The 12831-nt window shown below is 37.8% G+C and overlaps 1 protein-coding gene across 1 annotated transcript in view; it reads right to left on the reverse strand.

Moving 5' to 3' along the window:
• Positions 1-11296, reverse strand: part of RASSF9 (Ras association domain family member 9) — a 38518-nt gene extending 27222 nt beyond the window's left edge. Inside the window, exon 1 of the mRNA XM_086403728.1 lies at positions 10194-11296. Within this exon, the coding sequence (XP_086259854.1) occupies positions 10194-10240 (47 nt within the window). The 5' untranslated portion in view covers positions 10241-11296. The remainder of the gene's footprint in view (positions 1-10193) is intronic.
• Positions 11297-12831: the final 1535 nt, after the last annotated feature.

Below are 12831 nucleotides of genomic sequence, written 5' to 3' on the forward strand. Positions count from 1 at the left end.
CTAAAAATACATATCTCCAAGTTCTACTCTCAAGGTCTGTGGGGGTGTGCATGCTAAGTCACTTCAGTCGTGTCTGACTCTTTGCTACCCTATAGGCTGTAGCCCACCAGGCTCGTCTGTCCATGGGATTCTCCAGGCAAGAATACTGGAGTGGGTTGCCATGCTCTCCTCCAATGGATCTTCCCAGGGATCAAACCCATGTCTCTTACGTTGCCTGTGTTGGCAGATGGGTCCTTTAGCACTAGCACCAGCTGGGAAGCCCAAGAAGGTCTGTGGTCTCCCCCAAGCTGATTCACTGCTAATAGTTCTTATGTACCTTCAGTTAACCATAACTGCAGGGAATTCTAGAAGGACTGAAAAAAACCAGAGTAAATGAGGAGCATAAGAGTAACCAAAGACATCTTAGGTGGCTATAAAATATCTCAGTCATTGGTTGAGACCAAATATATACTGTGTACATCAGTAAAACCCAGACACAAAATTCCTATCAATTATACACCATAATTAGTGAGGATGAAAATTTGTTGAAATTGGACCACTATCTGCATTAGTAGAGCTAAAATTTAAAAGATCCACAAAATAGTAGAACAACTCAATTCTATAAACTGATAGACTGACCAGTTTAACATGATTATTAGAATAAACATCAGTCAATTAAAGTTGACTGTAAGTCTATTACTGTTATATAAACACATCCTTAACATTTTTCTCAATTGTCAAATATTGTTTTCACCAACCCAAGCAAGATTCTGGATTCTTGCCAAACCGACCCTATTTCTGCGGGCTTCCTGAATTCTTCTCTTTTGATCATCCTGAGTCATTCCTAGCTTTGTATGATTCAGTCCCCTCCTACCTCTCTTTATATACGTTGCTGTGTTCCCTTCTCTTGTCCAAGCCTGTCACCTAACTGTGGGAGTTCAATAAACACTGTCTAATTATGACGATGCTCCTTTTATTTTTATTTTTCTTCATTTACTTCTCTATTATGTATTTCTATTTAGAAGCAGTCAAAAACATTTAGTGAGCAGCTACTCTACAGAGGAACAGCCTTCCTGAACTCTAAAAGATTATACTTTCATTTTTTAAAATTGTAGTATAAAGATTATGACTTTATTTACCCTGTCAATGGTAGTTTCCCATGGAAGAGTGATTTTTAAAAAACAATTTCATGCATGAGCTACTATAGTGCTGTTTTCTCAATTAGGAGTTTAGTCTCTTAGGAATGAGGTTGTGTCTTTGCATGTTTGGTACAATATGAAATACATTGTTTACCAGTCCTGAAGAAATAAAATAAAATGATAGCTATTCCTAACATTTTTACATTTGTGCTACTAAACTTAAAATTGTGCTTAGCAAATACTCAATAATTCTTAGATATTATAATTTATAAACTAATCATGTCTCTTTATAATTGAAAATAAACCATTTGACTTTTACCATAATGTTACCTTTCATGGTGGAGGCTATGTGGCAATGCATGAGATGTTTAAGTAAAATAAAATTACAAGAAAAATTCTTTCTTTCAATTCCATTTTTAAAAGTTTTCTTGAAAAGGCATAAAAAGCAGGACAAGAGAATTGAATTATATTCTGCAGAGGGAATTTCAAAATCACAGAAGCTTGAAACATGAAAGACACCTTAAGTATTCAATTCAGTCTCTCATATTATTAAACAAAGATAATACTAAAATATTCAAATTATGTATCATTTTGTTTTAGTTAAAGTTCACAGAGGCACATAAAGAACCGTCTCTTAAACCATGCTGAGCATTGCTGCACGCTAAGTCACTTCACTCGTGTCTGACTCTTTGCAACCCTGTGAACTGTAGCCCACTGGGCTCCCCGCTCCATGGGATCCTCTAAGCAAGAATACTGGAGTGAGCTGTTATGCCTTCCTCCAGGGGATCTTCCCTACCCAGGGATGGAACTCATGTCTCTTATGTCCCCTGCATTGGCAGGAGGTCCTTTACCACTAGCGCCACCTGGGAAGCCCTATGCAATACACTGCAAAATCATTAATTGTCTCAGAATTTTGCTAAGATGAGATGTGATGACAATTAATTTTGCTAAGATTTGCTGAGATGACAATTAAAGGGAAAACTGTCAGAATTGAAATATTTCATCAAGATCCAAAGTTAGTACTGTGCAACATTTATATACTTATATCTAATTACATTCGGTCATTTTTGATGTTACCTCTTTGTATCTAGGGAGGAAAAGAGATGAGTGGTGATCAGGAAAAGAGACCAGAGTTCTAGTGAGTCAAGGTTGAAATTTTGAACCACAAAATATCATGTTTAGGTATTAAAATTTTAAGATATACTTCATAACATATTTAATCCAAGAGACTTAAACAAGGAGTGAATATTTACTGAATTTTTACTCTCCTAGCACTGTGCTAAGTTTTTATTTACATTCCGATTTAATCCAAATTCTTGATGGTTTAGGATTAACTCTGTTTTAGAGATGAGAAAACTAAATACTAAATAAACTATGCAGAGTAATGGTTAAGAGGATGGATTCGAATTCTGTCTCCACCACTTATTAATTGTTGCACTACTCTGGGTCTTAACTGACTAATATGTATGAAACAGGGGAAAAAGTCGTACCTTCTTCACAGGGCAATTTTAAGTATTATGTAAATTACTTAGTGCACATAGTAAGTGTTTTAAGACGTGTTATAAACGGATTTACTCTGAATCTAATGAAGTTGAGGCATAAGGGCTTCCTCACTTGCACAGTCACATTCCGAGGCCCCATAATGACTTTAGTGTATTATCAATCATAATTGTGTATTTCCTCTACTTAAAGAGCAACCCCTTCAACTGTCAAACTTAACATTTTGCCTTTGCAGGATAACTGCTTTACAGAATTTTTCTGTTTTCTGTTAAAAAAAAAAAATTGCCTTTGCTTGCTCTTGTTACTGTTATTGTTGCATTAGAAAGATAAAATAGGGACTGCCCAGGCAGTCCAGTAATTATGACTTTGCCTTCCAATGCAGAGGGTTTGGGTTCCATCCTTAGTCAGGAGAGAAGATCCTACATGTCTTGAGGCCAAAAAAACAAAACATAAAACAGAAGCAATATTGAAACAAATTCCATAAAGACTTTAAAAAAAAGATGCACACAACCAGTGGTGGCAAATCCGAGATAAGACCTAAACTTTAGGTGACTAAAGAACTGGAATTTTCAATTGATTACTTTCTGCCTATTTCTAGCATTTTCCCATTGTCTCATAACTGCAATTGTCATATACAAAGAGCATAAATCCTCCTTTCATGTGAGAAAACAAACTGGTCCCCAACTGTATTTCCCTCTTGTCTCCACAGAAGAAGGAAATGTTCTACATTCAACAGTGGGGTCTAGAATAGCCAGCTACCATCACCCGCCAAACCTAACTCACATACATACATGGCTACACTCAAGGAGCATGAGCGGAAGTGAGAGCATCCCTAGAGAAGAATGAATCACCCTGTGCCTTGGTTTGTTTTTTACCAGGAGTCCAGTAAAAGTCTCTTACAGCATCTATTTCTCATAGATGGCCCTTAACCATCTGAAAGCAAGGACGTGAGCCTAGAAGCTGGGATGATGAGAGGTCAGCCATGAATTTACGGATTCATTCTTTGACTACCCATGAATCTGTTCACCACAAATGTACAACTCTGATGCAAATGCTTTATGGGGACCAGCTGTATTTGGGGAGTATGAATTCATTTATTCAATCAACAAGTTTTATTGAGCACCTACTCAATTTTATCTAGAAAGAAACAAGATAGGAGAGGTCCCTGATCTCACTGAGTGTGTATACTCTATGAGAATTTTTTATAGATATCTTAAGTCATCTTACTTATAAAAACAGTGGGCATTCTAACATGCAGATATAAACCATTGAGAGTAATTTGCCTTGTTAGTCAGCATATTTAATACCCATCACTCATTTTTGTTCTTGAAATAGTTTACTGATCACTGCCAATGCTAAACATCTCCCCAAGACTCTATTTCATTCACACAAGTAATTATTAAATACTTTGCTGTTGGGTGACCATTTGCATTAGTAATTACTTCAAATTACAATCAACAGATATGCAATTTATGCAGATATGCAATATGCAACAGATATCTCTAGAAGGTGTAGCCTTGCAATAGTCTCCCCAATAATTGAATCAGAATCCATTTTTTTAAAAAAGAGATATAAAGAAATCAATGTTGTATGCATTATGCATGTTTTGCCAAATGGATATCTTTTAAAACTCCCAGGCAAGTATACATTAAAGAACATTATTACACAGAAGTACGCTGAATGTTTTCCGGTCATGTGTACACAATGCAGGTGGCATGTTGCCTTGTTTAAGAAAGCCAATATGTTACTAAGAGATTTCTTATCAAGGACTGGCATCCACATTTACCTGGAAGAGGTAAATTCATACCACTACTTCAACTTTTTTCCATTTTTAAAAATAAAAAGAAGAGAGCCATAGTTTTGTGAATTACTTAGAGATCTACCCAAATATATACGAACCAAATAACATCAAAACTTTCTAAGTTATACAGTCTAGCTAATAAAAAGGCCATATAAATAAAACTGTTAACCAGCTACAAACTTTTAAATACTTAAAAAAAATCCTTAAGATTTTCATCTTTACATGTTTCACGAATTGATATGGTGCATAATAAAGCATCTTATGTACTGGGCTCTAAGTTGGCTTGTAGTTTTTTGAGTAACAATTCAAGATTTAACCTAGGGCTCAATTTCACCACAGCCACTGCTCTCAGAGTATTTTTGCCAGGGTTAGAGCATTCCAATCATTGTTCCTAATGCACTGTCTGCTGCCAAGTAATAACTACTTAAGTTACCAGGTATCATCAGGGGAAATCTCTTTCAGGAACACCTGGGAACTGAAAAGATGTACGTACTCAAATATCTGGCATTTCTCAAGTCAGTTTCAGGGGCATTTCAAATATTTACTGGAGGTTAGACAAAACAGTTCACATGATAGTTTCCTGTTTTACAGAATTCATAAATTACCATACTTCTAATTACAAAGAGAAAACATCCGGCTTGCCAGTAATTTCTATCATGAGCACAAAACTTTAATTCTTCCTTCTGATGAAGTATTTGTGGCATGCGGAGCTTCCGGGAGCAATATGAGGCACCTGGTTTTAGAAAACTTGGTTGGTTAGATATGTTTTCATTCATTTAAAAGCAAATTTTAATGCAAATTATATGTCAATTATAAAACAATATAGCTGTGTTATTTACTACTAATAATTTTTTTACAAAATGTTTGGAGACTTTGGATTTCAAGTAGATATTAGGGCAAAGTTTGTTATCACCTCTGATATAGGTATAGGAAAATGCCAAAGGAAAGACAAGTTGTCTGAATAGCGCATCCACACATGCTAAGTCATTTCAGTCATGTCAGACTCTTTGCGACCCCATGGACTGTAGCCCGTTAGCCTCCTCTGCCCGTGGGATTCTCCAGGCAAGAATACTGGAGTGAGTTGGCAAGGCCTCCTCCAGGGGAACCTTCCCTACCCAGGGATCAAATACATGTCTCCTGCTTTGGCATGAGGGTTCTTTACCACTGGCCCCACCTGAGAAGCCCAGCTGAATGACACCTAATGATAATTATAAGGTCTTATTCACACAATTACCCACTCCAGTGTTCTTGCCTGGAGAATCCCAGGGACGGGGGAGCCTGGTGGGCTGCCGTCTGTGGGGTCACACAGAGTCGGACATGACTGAAGTGACTTAGCAGCAGTAGCAGCATTCACACAATTAGATTCTTTCATAATCATTGTTAATTTTCAGTGAATCACCTGAAAGAAGTATTCTAATTTTATATTTCCAACAAACGTATGAAGTACTGCTTTACAAAGGCAATTTTTTGCTTCTAGCAAGGTTTGGTAAAAAGTCCAACCAATTCTCTGCCCCCAAATTTTATTAAACACCAAGGAATTGTAGGCGTTTCCCAGGTAGTGCTAGTGGTAAAGAACCCGCCTGCCACTGCAGGAGACATAAGAGATGCAGGTTTGATCCCTGGGTTGGGAAGATCCCCTGGAGGAGGGCATGGCAACCCACTCCAGTATTCTTGCCTGGAGAATTCCACGGACAGAGGAGCCTGCCAGGAGTCTACAGGGTCACAAAGAGCTGGACACGACTGAAGTGACCTAGTACAATACAAAGATAAGCACACTCACAGATGGAACTTCTGTGAGTACCTAACTATGTTAATAATCTAAATTCAATCATTGAATGTCCATTTGAATACCAATGAATTCACACTTCATTATTTGCTTCTCTGGATTTTCTATGAGAAACAAAAGCCGCCTAGCGACTTTTTAAAAACGTTTTCATAAACTTTAATTGTTCATTGAAAAGAAAATATCTAGACTCTCCAACATTTTTATTCTTTATGTGAACAAAAAGTTGCATAAGAAGGTAATTCTCAATCTTTGGGATTCAGTCACAGGACATTCTAATTATTACGGAAACAAAGTAAACAATCCACTTCCTGAGACCAAAGGGTTTTCTGAAAAGTGTACTCTTCTGTTAAATATTATAACGATCAGAAAGTTGTAAAACAATTATTCTGATTTAAGCATAAAGATTTTAGATTGGCTCCATTTCTTTTAAATATTTACATGAAAGTTAGAAATGAAAAGCATAAAATGTTTATGTGTCCAAATAAAATTGCTTTGTGACCAAGCATTATCCTCAGTATTCCTGAAGACTATTTTCCAGTTTTTTGAATTGACTAATTCTTAACATTTAGAAAATATGTTCTGGTAGGGCAGGATTAGCTTAGTGTTCAAATCCATATAATTTTTTTGTCCATCTCCCTGGTTTTTGGATTGCATCAATTGTCAACCAATCCTTTATAGAGTATTCACATTTATATACTACCAGGTGATATCAGATGATGACGAGAGAATAGAATGTTGCCGTGTTTTTTTTACTTGAGTACAAGTAACAATTTTAGTTTATAAAACTACATAAACAACTGTACAATATAAGTCCATCACATGTCGGGCACTGTCCTGAGAATTAGAACCAATGGGGACTAGACAATGGTGATAGCTGGTGATGGACAGGCAAGCCTGGCGTGCTGCAGTCCATGGGGCCGCAAAGAGTCGGACATGACTGAGCGACTGAACCGACAGATATGGCTCTACCCTCCTCAACGTTTACAGGTCATGTTTTCTAAAAGTTTTTATGCTTCATACTTTGAAGCTTCATTTGTTTTTCATCTGTCTTTAAGACTCTCAAATATCCATGTATTATGAGACTACTGGCAGAACTACCTTAAGAGGTTCAATCTTGGGTGATTAAATATCATTCTATTAATAAGAGTGAACAAAACTGAAAAGAGAGAGAACACGATGCACTGGGACGACCCAGAGGGATGGTATGGGGAGGGAGGAGGAAGGAGGGTTCAGGATGGGGAGCACATGTATACCTGTGATGGATTCATTTTGATATTTGGCAAAACTAATACAATTATGTAAAGTTTAAAAATAAAATTAAATTAAAAAAAAAAAGAAAACTTCAATAAACAAACTTTCTTCAAATTTTATGATCTCAAAATGCTAATATTCCCTCCAAAAATCCTCATTTCCGTACTGACAAAGATACAATAATCCTTTAACTGCATACATTTAATATCACAGTGTATACAAATACATTGTTCAAATTCTTCCTTTACTTTTTACAAGGAATTTTATACTATGTACTTAAAGAATGCATTGGCTGTTATCAGATAACTGTTTTATCATCAAAGAATGAATCGATCAAAGGATGAATCACCTGTCATTTAAGGAAAGTTACTTGGTTTCTATGTTTTGGAGTATAATTATTTAAATCATTATAGAACTCAGGAACTGAAATTGATAAACTTAATCCTGTAACTAAATTTCACTTGTAGTTTTACCTTTGAGAATATGGAAAAACAAAACAGACAAAACAACAACAAAAAATCTCATCTATAGCAAAACTAAACCTTGAAGAAAACAAATATACATTAATTCTCTTTCAACACACCACGTGGCTTATTTACCTACTTAGTTGGAAATACCCACAGTTTTACATCCCAAGTCACCTCTGGGTTTAAGTGTTTCTTAAGGATTAGAAAAACACAAATCTTTAATAACATAGTTATTACAGTCGTTACAGACTACTACCACTTTCACCAAAACACATGTTCATAATGAAGCATCACCTTCGATTACTTCAATACCATTCCACTTTCTCAGAGCAACTTAAAATACTATTAAGCTTCCCCATCTTTCATTGTCTGCTTCCACTTTTTCATAATTTTGCATAGAAAAGGTCATATTAAAATGTTTGTATACTCACCTCCATGAACAAAAGCCAGTTGTACGGGTAGATGTTGAAGAGTCAATTTGAGGCAACGGAAGTAGACATGGGAGGGAAACTCCCAGGGGTGTACCCAGATTTGTTGTACGGTTATTTGGCGTACCAATGACAGAATTCTTGAGTTATTTAAAACACACATACAAATACAAAACGACTCTGATCTACAGGGGTGCTATTCAGAAAGATCACTATACCGAAAACATAACTTGTTTTATAATACCATGAACTTTCCCAAAGTAATCTTTTATATATCTTTACAGCATTAAACAAACACACTTCAAAAATAATGGTACTGAAATACCCTTCAAAAAGCAGTAAGGATTTTCTTTTGGCAAAGGGTGTTGTTTGAAATAATTTTTAATGCATCGGCAGTACTAAAATACAAGCTTATTTTTGATAACTATCACTACCACATTTTTAAAGACTACTCTGGTAGCTCAGACAGTAAAATTCCGCCTGCATGCTGTGCGGGAGACCTGGGTTTGATGCCTGGGTTGGGAAGATCCCCTGGAGGAGGGAATGGCTACTCACTCCAGTATTCTTATCTGGAGAATTCCATGGACAGAGGAGCCTGGAGGGTTACAGTCCATGGGGTCACAAAGAGTCGGACACTGAGTGACTAATACTTTCACTTTCTTTAAGATACATTTAACATATACATAGTCTCACTAACGATAAGAAATATTTGTGATATATATTCAAATTATTAGAAAATAAAACATATTTAGAAAGTTTGATAGTACTGATTATTGCTGCTTTCATTTCTTAATTTAGTCAACTAATTCATAAAGACACTTGGAAAGAGATAATGACAGTGTTTTTCAAGTAGACATTCAGGCCCAAATTAAAGTCTAGAGATTGACTTTAAAGTTGTACCACTATAATGCATGCAGACCCTCTAAAATAATCGTATCATTTCCTGCCATGTAATTATACGCTTTCAAATTTATACTACGTAAATTATGACAAGTACAAACAAGTGTGTTTGAGAGAAAAGTTGTGGAAAAGCCCTTGTGTCAAAATATTTTTAAAAAGTAAAGCCCCTCTCTACAGTTACCCTCACATTTTTTTTAGGCATAAAAATGTGGTATTTGAGTTAATAAAATATTTAATAGGACTGACACACATATAAATACATTTCGAGAAAAATTTGCATGTATGTGAAATACATTTATTTACACTATGGGCATTGCTGGCTTGAAAAATGGCAAATCAAATCAAATAGTAATAATAAGGATTAAGGAGGACAGCTGTTTGAATCCTTTTTAGTGCCTAAAATCACCTAAATTGCTCAAAGATTTTCGAAAGAATGAGTTCACAAAAAGTTTCTCTACCGAGAATTTTCACTTTGGGAACTTTCCAGGTTTCAAGAATGCCCCACTCAAAGGGGAGCCAAAGCATTGTTTCCAGACTGTATCAGCAGTTCTGGTTTCTTTCTAATTAGTAGGTAATAAATTGTAGTTCTATCTTCATCTAATACACTAAAATCCTGTCTGACACAAAAGAAAACTTGCCCTTCCACTACTATCAAATAAGCAAGGCAACAAGCACAAAGAGCAGGATGCTAGTGGTGGCACCAGCAGTGGCCAAAGGAAGAAAAAAGGGAGTTAAAAACATCGTTTTTATTTTCAGAGATCCTTCAACTGCGGTCACTGCAGTCACTGTGACTGAACAATATCCTTACCAGTGGAGTGCAAATACAATACCTAACTCTCCAGGACTTTATTCCCCCAAGAGCATTTTAAATCAGAATCTAACTACCACAGAACACATACTTTCACACAGAAGCTTCTGAACACACACACGCTGAACTTTTACCTGTTTTTATGCCGAGTCTTTAGCAAGTTTCTTCCAAAGGGAGCCATGGTCCGCCAGGCCAGCGAACAGCAAGGATGATATCTTAAAGTTCTCCGGGGGAGAGAGTGGGGGTGGGATGGGGGGGTTGGATTTGTAGGGTGGAGGGAGGAGAACTGGGAGCTTCCTCTTCACCTCCTCAGATGCTCCTGGTTTCTTAGCTCATTAGTAGCCGCCTAAAGAGAGCGGCTGAAAGTTGTGCAACTGCTGCTTAACTTTGAAATGCGGGATTGTTGTGACTGCTGCACCTTTGGAGACCTGCCCAGCTTCAGCCTCCAAGAAGGCGTTTGGAGGCAGGAAAAGGAAAAAAAAAGAGAGAGAGAGAGCTAGAGAGAGGAAGGGAGGGGGACTGTATTGTGTTCTGTAGTTATTTGCAGACTTGCTAAACTTTAAAGAACTCCCAACCCCACAGGCATGATAATACCCACGAATGGGAATTTCACTAGATTTGGAAACCCCCCCTCCCCCGCTGTCCACACCCAACCACACAAGGTGTAGTGAACACATACAAAAGATTGAAAAGTAAATATCCCCCACCTCCCAGCCAGCTCCAGTCTGTGAAAAGTAATCTGACCGAGGCCAGCAGGAGTGAAGGTCAAGAATTCTTTGCCTAGCGATTCGCCACAAAAATCCCTGCCTGGGGTTTCAGGCTTAGAGGAGCGAAGCTGGAGGCTGGGTCCTGGTGGGCTCGAAGACCACCTCGGAATCTGAGCCCCCCGAGTTCAGGAGGTTAAGAGGTTCCCAGCTCCTCCGCCCTTCCAGTTCATCTTTCAAAAGTTGGAGGACCTGAAGGACCAAAGGGCTTCAGGGCTGAAAGATCGCAGCACTGGCACAGGAACCAGCCAGGGTTTGGGGTCTCGACCCCGCCCCATCTTTGTCATTGACTAGCCCTTTTAGAGTTTGAAGGAAGAGCCAACTGCCTGCTCTCACCCCAGGACGAGTAAATTGAAATAGGACGCGCCGGGCGGCCTTTTGGGACCGGGAGTGTGTAGTGCTGGTCTAGGGGCTGGGGGCATCTCCCGGTCCCACGTAGGCTCGAACCCGGGACCCCTGCAACCCGCGGGTGCGGGGTGGGCGGAGCTCGCCTGCGCGGAGACACCGTGAGAAACAAAGCGCTGTCCAGGGGCGAGGCCCTGCAGAATTTTCCCAAGACATGTTTTTCTCAGATTTCATTTCCACCCCTCTCCTCCGACTCCCCTCTCGTCTACCACCTCCTCGCGCCACCTCCTGCCCGCCCCCAGCCCCGCCGCTCTTCTGATCTTTGCTTGGAGGAAGGGAGGGGAAAAAAAAATCAAAGGACTGTGGCTTCAATCTGAGTAACACTTCAGGCTAGTGGATCTCTAGCCCTCAGCGAAGGACATGAAAGGCTTTTACTTTCTTTGGAAGCACACTTCTGACCCTCAACAAAAGCACACCGAAAAAAGGGTGATCTCAAAGTTTTCTATTATTTTTATATGCACTGATTTGTACAGAATTCTACAGAGCTCAAAAAACTCATCTTTCCAAAATTTATCATAATTCTTACCTAGTCCTCTGTGCTGTATATATATATATATATATATATATATATATATATATATGTATTTTATATAGCACTATTATTTAAAATTTATTATTTGTAATTGTACATAAATATTACAAGCCACATATATATCCCTAATTGTTATGTTAGCTCATTTATTAGAATAGCCAGTGCTTTAATTCCATTCAGTTCAGTTCAGTCAGTCATGTCCAACTCTTTGTGACCCCATGGATTGAAGCACTGATAGGCTTCCCTTACCTTTTATCTACTCTTGGAAGATAGGACAATTTTTAAAAAATACAGTCATCTTTTAAATGCATCTGTGGCAATGATGCCAGAGAAAATCTTTAAAATACTAAAAGTAGTAAGTATTAATGACATATTTTGTTTTATATGTTTATATATATACATATTAATTTATACCTGTATGGGGCTTCCCAGGTGGCTCAGTGATAAAGAATCTGCCAGCCAAGCAGGAGACTCAGGTTTAATCCCTGGGAAATGGCAACTCACTCCAGTAGTCATGCTTGGGAAATCCCACGGACAGAGGAGCTTGGCAGGCTACAGTCCATGGGATTGCAAAGAGTCAGAAAGGACTTAGCAACTAAACCACCACCACCACCATACACATGTATGTGTGTATATATGTATATATACATATACACGTACACACTTTACATGCAACATAAATAAAACAATCTTGGATATAATTCAGTTTCAGTCCTTGACTTTATTTTACAAGCACATCCCCCCAAAATGATACTATCAAGGAAATTTGCCCAGTTATTCTAAGTTGTTCAAAATAGAATCCCCTAAAGCTATGATGTTCACTTATTAACAATGGCTGCAGCCAAGTTGGAAAGAATTTTGCATTTACAAATATCCCTGCGTTTCCTGTAGTTTCAGTCCTCGACCCTTATTAACATTATTTATATATGTAGTTTTCATATAAAACAATTTTTAATAGAGCAGTTTAATGGAACAAGAGGAAACAACATTATATCTTTATTAACATAATCATGTTGAGTTTCAAGTTAGCACAAATGAACCTCATTTAGGATGTAATTATTCCTCACATAA

This window comes from Bos grunniens, chromosome 5 (genome assembly GCF_055505025.1).
Source record: "Bos grunniens cultivar Pamir isolate PY7600 chromosome 5, Bosgru_T2T1.0, whole genome shotgun sequence".
Taxonomy (NCBI): domain Eukaryota; kingdom Metazoa; phylum Chordata; class Mammalia; order Artiodactyla; family Bovidae; genus Bos; species Bos grunniens.